The sequence below is a fragment of the Pagrus major genome, chromosome 18, assembly GCF_040436345.1.
Source record: "Pagrus major chromosome 18, Pma_NU_1.0".
NCBI classification, from domain to species: Eukaryota; Metazoa; Chordata; class Actinopteri; order Spariformes; family Sparidae; genus Pagrus; species Pagrus major.
The window spans coordinates 18,563,574-18,570,799 of NC_133232.1; the positions used below are offsets into that span (position 1 = coordinate 18,563,574).

The 7,226-nt window shown below is 43.4% G+C and overlaps 1 protein-coding gene across 1 annotated transcript; it reads left to right on the forward strand.

Annotated features, from left to right (window-relative positions):
- The first annotated feature begins 241 nt into the window (after positions 1-241).
- On the forward strand, positions 242-7,004 carry tbx22 (T-box transcription factor 22). The gene is made up of 8 exons (XM_073487637.1): positions 242-374; positions 1,119-1,374; positions 2,520-2,621; positions 2,702-2,876; positions 5,122-5,286; positions 6,039-6,103; positions 6,300-6,385; positions 6,463-7,004. The coding sequence occupies exons 1-8, from the start codon at positions 242-244 to the stop codon at positions 7,002-7,004; spliced, it is 1,524 nt and encodes a 507-aa protein (XP_073343738.1).
- The last annotated feature ends 222 nt before the right edge of the window (positions 7,005-7,226 follow it).

Consider the following 7,226-nt stretch of genomic DNA (forward strand, 5'->3'; position numbering starts at 1 on the left):
ATAATCAAGGATTTTGGATGAGGACGCGCATCTCGGAGAACACATGGGAACGAACCGGATCAATTACGCAGCGTCAAGGAGCCGCCGTGAGAGAAGAGGGGCTCCCTGAGGTGCTGCCGCTGCTGCTGTTGCTGCTGCTGCTGCTGTTGCTTCTGCGCTGAATGAGCTCGAGCACTGAATCTTGCGCGGGACAAAGTCAAAGTTCGGTTCAGAGCGCAGAAAGACGGGATCTTTAGCAACGATGCAGGGTCTGAGTTCTCGGGCTCACGCGTTTTCGGTGGAGGCGCTGGTCGGGAAACCCTGTAAGAGGATGAAGGTGTCGGAGGAGTCAAGTTCAGCTGCGGACACCGACAGCGATACGAGCATCTTCACCGGTGAGGCAAATGGATGGATGGATTTTGGATAACATCTTATTGTTTATACGCGCCTTTTACGCACGAATGGCACAACGTAACCCACCACGCAATCGGCAGTTTGGGTTTGATATTTTGCTTCATCAGGCCCATATTTCATCCATTTATTACAGTTTCACAATTTACTTTGTCTTTATTTTCTATTAGTTAAAAAACAAAAGGATCAAATGAAATGATCTTCGAGGGGGGGAAGCTTTGCAAATATTCTTTATGTTAAAAGAAAACTGGAGCAACATTCTGCGTGTTCCTTTTTCTTAAAACGGGGTGCCCAAGCTTTTTTACTTTGGAGGGACACAACTAAAACTTCATGGTGGAAAACACAAACACTTATTATATTGAATTGTTAAGATGCAACATAGTACCAGGATCCCAAGGCCCCTTAGATGACTGACCTACTGAAGTGTCTCTCTATCCATTGTGCTGAGATTATAACCAATAATTGATGATTAGAAATCCTTTATATTTAAAGAACATCACAAAAATAAAAGACAGCGTTTAAATGATTAATATATTTTTTTTTTTTAAAGAAACGTCTGGCGGGCAAATCGAACCTTGATAGGCCAACTTCAGCCCGCAGGCCCCACGCTGGGCAGCCCTGATCTACAGTATAGCTTCTTTAAAACAAGTTAAAGTTGCAGCTAACGTATTTTGCATGGTTGCAAGTACTACATGCTTCTCTCCTCCCTGTCTTTGCTCCCTTCACAGGCCTGAACGAACATCCAGTCAGCCAGATGAAGAAAGCAGGTTCAACGCGGAGGAGGACGGAGGACACTTCCTGTGAGCCGGTCAGACAGACGGTCGGATCCGGGGGAGAGGAGGCGAACCCCAGCGGGGAGGAGGACAAGCCGAAGGAGAGGGACTGCCGGCCGGACAGAGAGGTCCGTGTCGAGCTGCAGGGCTCCGAGCTGTGGAAGAGGTTCTATGAGATCGGCACCGAGATGATCATCACTAAAGCTGGCAGGTACGAGAAGAGTTTAGACAGGACTGCAAAAACCTCCAAAATTAGAAACTTGTTTTCAAAATTACTGCGTCTAGTCATGATCGTATTAACTCAGCTCTGAAGTTAAGCTTAAAAAGTAGAAGAAAATAAAAGTCCTGTAGAGATTTAAGATTTAAGACTACCGTTTGAAAAAAAAAAAATCTCGATAATTTCTCTGGATACGATGAACAAAAATGTTACAAATATTCAGTTTAATCACAGAAATAAACGCACACACTGAACTCTGCAGGCCGGGCCTCACTGTGTAAACGAGGAAGACTTTCAAAATAAATCGTCCGAGCAGAGTCTTTCGTTTCTAATCCGTTACAATTACACGCTCGTTTCCTCGTTGAAGTGTCTGATATGAATGTAAAACAAGCTGGAGTGGTCACTATCAGTGTCGTGACATTTACATGAACCGTTGTGCGGCCACAGGTGCGCGTTATCAGGTGTAAAACGGTCACTTTTACATTTAATAAACAAATGAGGTGAACGTAAGGGGTTTATGGATGATGGACTACTAGAAACTGTGTTTTTGCGTGCGTTATATTTGTTTATGATTAGACTCATGCGTAGGAATATAATTTTCTTTTCATGGCCTGTGCGTTTTTGTTAATATAATAAATATAATAATAAATAATGCGCCTGAGGCCGATTTATAAGTTTGAGTCAAACTTAGGAAGTAATTAAATGTTGTCTGACTGAGTCATATTATTTTATATGATCCGGGACGATCACTTACAGAACTAAACCTTGTGACAGAGATGTTCACGGTCCATTAAATGAACTTTGTATTTGTTTCAGAGGAGTTTGATAGGTAGCCGTGTGCGTCTTCTTCTCTTTCCTTCTCTTCCCAGAAATGAGTTATTGGGACATAACCACTTGCTGAAATCTAAGTTCCGTTTATTCAATTACGGGGAACACACGCTATAAATCTCGGCTGTGAAGATGCCCTCATGGCCCCTCGAGGTCCCTGAACTTTCCTCTGCCTCGTGTTGTTGCTGCTGGTCTCCTGTCTGCGCGGTGCTGTGATGTGAAATCCATCTCGGCTGAACGCACTCTTACCTGCTTTAAGAAAGACTGAAGATATATTTAATTCGGAAATGACTCTTCTCTTGTCTCTTTAGGAGGATGTTTCCATCTGTGCGCGTCAAAGTGCGCAATCTGGACCCGTGCCAGCAGTATTACGTTGCCATGGACGTCATGCCAGTGGACTCCAAACGCTACAGGTGTGTTTATGTGTAATAAATGGATCAAACTCATTATTTTCCTATTGGTTTATTTACTTCTGTGCACACACTCCCTGCAGGTACGTGTACCACAGCTCGCAGTGGATGGTGGCGGGAAACACGGACCACTCGTGCATATCTCCGCGGCTCTACGTGCATCCGGACTCGCCGTGCGCAGGAGAGACGTGGATGCGTCAGGTCATCAGCTTTGACCGGGTCAAACTCACCAACAACGAGATGGACGATAAGGGACATGTAGGTAACCCATCTGAGCATGCGCAGCTTCCTCTAGTTAAAGGTGGATATATTTCTATATTTCTCCAAGTGTGATTGTCAGTGTTTAACTGGCAGCTTCAGCCCTGCTCTGATTTCTGTCCCACACATGTTGAATATCACACGCACAATATTTAGGAAGTCTGCACGTGTTTGAGGGAGAGAGGAAGTGGAAATCCCTCTCAGCTCGAGAACTTCCTGTAAAGGTTCAGTGATGTGCAGATGTGACAGATGTGGTGACTGGGGAGGCTACAGGAGGCTTTTCACTTGATCCTCGTGTTTATAAAACCACAGTGTGTGTTTGGACGATTCATTATTCTGGCGGACGATGAGGGAATGGAGAAATTGCTTTTGCACCACAGCTGAACCTTCTCTGCTCAGTAACACAGCCTCAAGGTCTCTCCTGTTGTTGTGGTCAGTTAATAACCGAACTTTGCCTCCTCGGGAGTTTGTTGAAGCAGAAGTTTGAGTTTTCAAACACAAGTGGAAAAGTGATGATTGTTACCTTTTTTGAAGCTGATGGATTCTGTTGTTTGGCTTCAATTTGGCGGTCGAGCTGTTGTGTTTGGTTTAGAGAAAAATCTGCATTCTCTTGTGAAACTTTATGTTTTCCTATTACGTGTAGATTTTTCATTGGCTTCTGCCTTAACCCGTACAAAACAACAACAAAAACAAACAAACAAAAACAACAACAACAACAACAACTCAACAGCAGTCAAATTGTTCATTTCACTTTAGCTCTTTATTTCAAGGATTATATGCAAAATGATAATAATAATAATAATAATAATAATAATAATAACAACAACATCATAGACAAACAGCAAAAGCTACACTATAAACTGCAAAATAACATTTTGGGATGAGCTCAGATGAATTTCTTTTAGCAGAGTTGAGCCCCTTCAAGCAAACATGATCGTTAATTTTTTTTGAGATCTCCAATTAAAATTATGTCAATTTTCAACAATTGGTTAGTTAATAAATATTGTATGACACTAATTTAATTTGAGGTTTTGTTAGCTTTATTTGTTAAATGGCACAATTGAGGTAAATCTTTTAGTTTTCATGTATGTGATGAAATATAAAACTGTTTTTCAATGTAATATTGTGTTTTCATGGATTAAGAAGCCTGATGTGACATTGCTGTATATAATATTTCGTTCTATCATATCATCTTCATATTATTACCTTAATTTACTTCAAAAAAAATATCACCTACTGTAGTTCTTTATGTAACTGAAATTATTTGCATTTTACATCATGTTTTTACATATTTATTTTTCAAAATGTTTTGAAAATTGACATTTTATCAATATCCTCAAAACTACTGGGCAACTAACTGTTGACTGTAGAGCTTAAAAAAATGTCCAAAAAACAATTAGTTACAAAGTGACGAAAAAATTAATGGCAACTTCGTTTGTATCTGTTTGTTTGTTGGTTGGTTGGTTTGTGAGCAGGATTACACAAAAAATACAGAGCGTATTTCTACCAAACTTGGATGACGGATGAGTCTCGGCCCAGAATAGACCCCAATAACTTTTGGTCAGGATCCGGCAAAACAGACGGATCCAGGAACTTTTTTTTCTTCCTTTCTTTATATTGTGAGATAGGATATTTTTCAACATTTTCATTATTTTCACAGGGAATAATGCATGGATCTTGATTTTAAAAATCAGGCACGTCTATGTAACTGGTATCTCTGAGTGAGTACAATTTGATGTGGATCGTAGATCTGGTGATCTTAAATTGTTGTTGAGCAGTTATGGGTTAAGTCTGATATTGGATTAGGCTTGTTTGAATTAAAGGGAGCTGTTGGGCCTTGGCGGAGATACTGTACGTTCTCAGTTTTTATTTAGTTTGTTTAGTTTGTTTTTGGTTCAAATGTTCATGATTCCAGCTTCTCATCTATGAAGATTTTCTGCTTCTCTGTCTCATGTTACAGTAAACTGGATATCTTTGGGTTTTGGATAAAAAAAGCAGCTTGATGATGTCCCGTCGGGGTTTAGGAAATTGTAATGAATATGTTTCACGATTGTCTGACATTTCACAAACAAAAAGATTAATCGGTTAATTAAAAAAGATAATCTTCAGACTTATTCATAGTTACATTTAACATTAGTTGCAGCCCTGAATGTTCCTCTGCAGTTCAACTTAAAGATAATAATAAAATTGTGGTTCAATTTATGAAATGTTAAACCTCATCCATCTTCATCAACTCTTCATCCAGATTATCCTTCAGTCGATGCATAAGTACAAGCCACGTGTGCACATCATCCGGCATGACCCTCGGATGGACTTGTCCCAGATCCAGTCGCTGCCTGCTGAAGGAGTGCACAGCTTCTCCTTCCCAGAAACGGAGTTCACCACAGTCACAGCCTATCAGAATCAACAGGTAGAAACCTTTACCTCGTCCTGGGGAACAGTAAAATACTTCATCACCAACACAGGATTTGACCGAGAGGGTTTAGAAACTGTTGCATTTTATTAAACACAGAAGAATACAATATATTACCTGTAAAATCTTTGGTTATTTGATGTTTCAAAGAAATATTAAGAGAGCAAATTTCAAGACTTCTCAATGTCGTGCACGCAGTGACTGTAAGAACCCCCATTCAACAGCTCAGGCCTGCTTTCTTTCACATGAAAATGTTTTAATGTGAACATCATGATAGTCTCAGCAAGATCACACATTGCAGTGTCCTGATTCTCTGCCGGGCCGGTTTCTCTGAGCTGGTGTGTGTGTTCCCGTGCAGGGGAGCTGACCCCGCTGTTGGCTACCATTTCTCCAGTAACGGAGCCGTCCGCGGGGACTGCCAGCTCTTTTCATCAAGGCTCATTTTACGATCAGCGAACGTATTATTACAGAAACTCAATAACGAGCTGTGACTGGGCCCACTGCTGGAGTCCACAGCCCGTTAAAGCACCAAATAAAACTGCACGACCTCCAAGAGCCCTGTTTGACATGGCCCATCGCCCTGGGTGCTGCTGGGAGATGCAGTCCCTGTGGGAGAGCTCTGCCGGCTCTCCGTGCTGTCGTAAAGCTGAGCTCATTGTTAGCTTAACACATCACAGGTTGACACGTCCACTCTGACTCTAACCCATGTCTGTCTGTCTCTCTCTCTCTCTCTCTCTCTCTTGGGCAAGATCACAAAACTGAAGATCGACAGGAACCCGTTCGCCAAGGGCTTCAGAGATCCAGGAAGGAATAGGTACGGAAAACCTCACCAAACATCCACACTAAAGGACCCAAGAGGGATTTAAGGTTCAACCACTGACATGTGACACCACATAAAACCTTCAAATGAAGTCGAACTGTGGAGTGCAGAATTTCACACCTCTCAGGACTAATATTTAAATACCTGGAATAACATTTTACAGTATATTTGTGTGTGTTTGTGTGTGTAGGGGAGTGTTGGATGGCTTGTTGGAGTCGTATCCCTGGAGAGGCCCTCTCAGCTTAGACTTCAAGCCTTTCACCATACAGCTCCAAGGTACTTCAGCTCCTATTACCTCTCAAATCCAGCCTGTTTTTATCTTTGTCATTCAAGGCTGACGTCTTTTTCAACAGGAGGCTCAGGGTCGCCGACCAGCAGTGTGAAGACTCTCCTCCCTCTCTCCTCTTCTTCATCCCTCCCGCCGTTCTCCTTCTCGCCGCTCTCCTGCCAGGATGCCGCCCTCCACACCCTCACTCTTCCTCTCTATGGCAAGGCCTCCGCCACATCGCCCAGCTCCCCGCTGCCCAGCAGAGCCTTCTCCTCCCTGGGAGCAGACCGACTGAGAGGCCTTCCCCCGCTGTCCCCGCTGACAGACTTCCCTCTCCTCTCAGCGCTGCAGGCGAAGAAGCCTCCTCACTGTAGGGACCCATGTTTACACGGGTCTCTGGGGAGCTCCTCTTGCCTCCTCCCCCTCCACAGCCCCCTCAGCCCTCAGGGGCCGTCTCTCTTCCCTCATCTCTCCGACACTACGGGCCCCTACTGTCTCTACCGCTACAGCTTCCCCCTGAGCCCCCAACTCACAGCTATTTCCCGGCACGCCAAACTAGCCGAAGACACCACAGACTGTCTGCTGCGCCAGTCTCCGTGGCACCCGACCACCAACCACTGCCTCTGACAGCTGGACCGCACGTTTAGGCTCCGGCCCATTGAGTGTAACAAGCCAAAAGCTTATTGCAACAAAACAGAGAGGGCTGACTCTCTCAACGGAGCAATAAAAACAGAACTGAGTCTGTGGGGACTTTTCTTTGTATTTAAAAACTGTTTTGTACGGTTGTGTTGGATTTACCAGCACTTAAACTAAACCTGAAGCAGATCACGAGCTGCTCCAGAAAGCCTG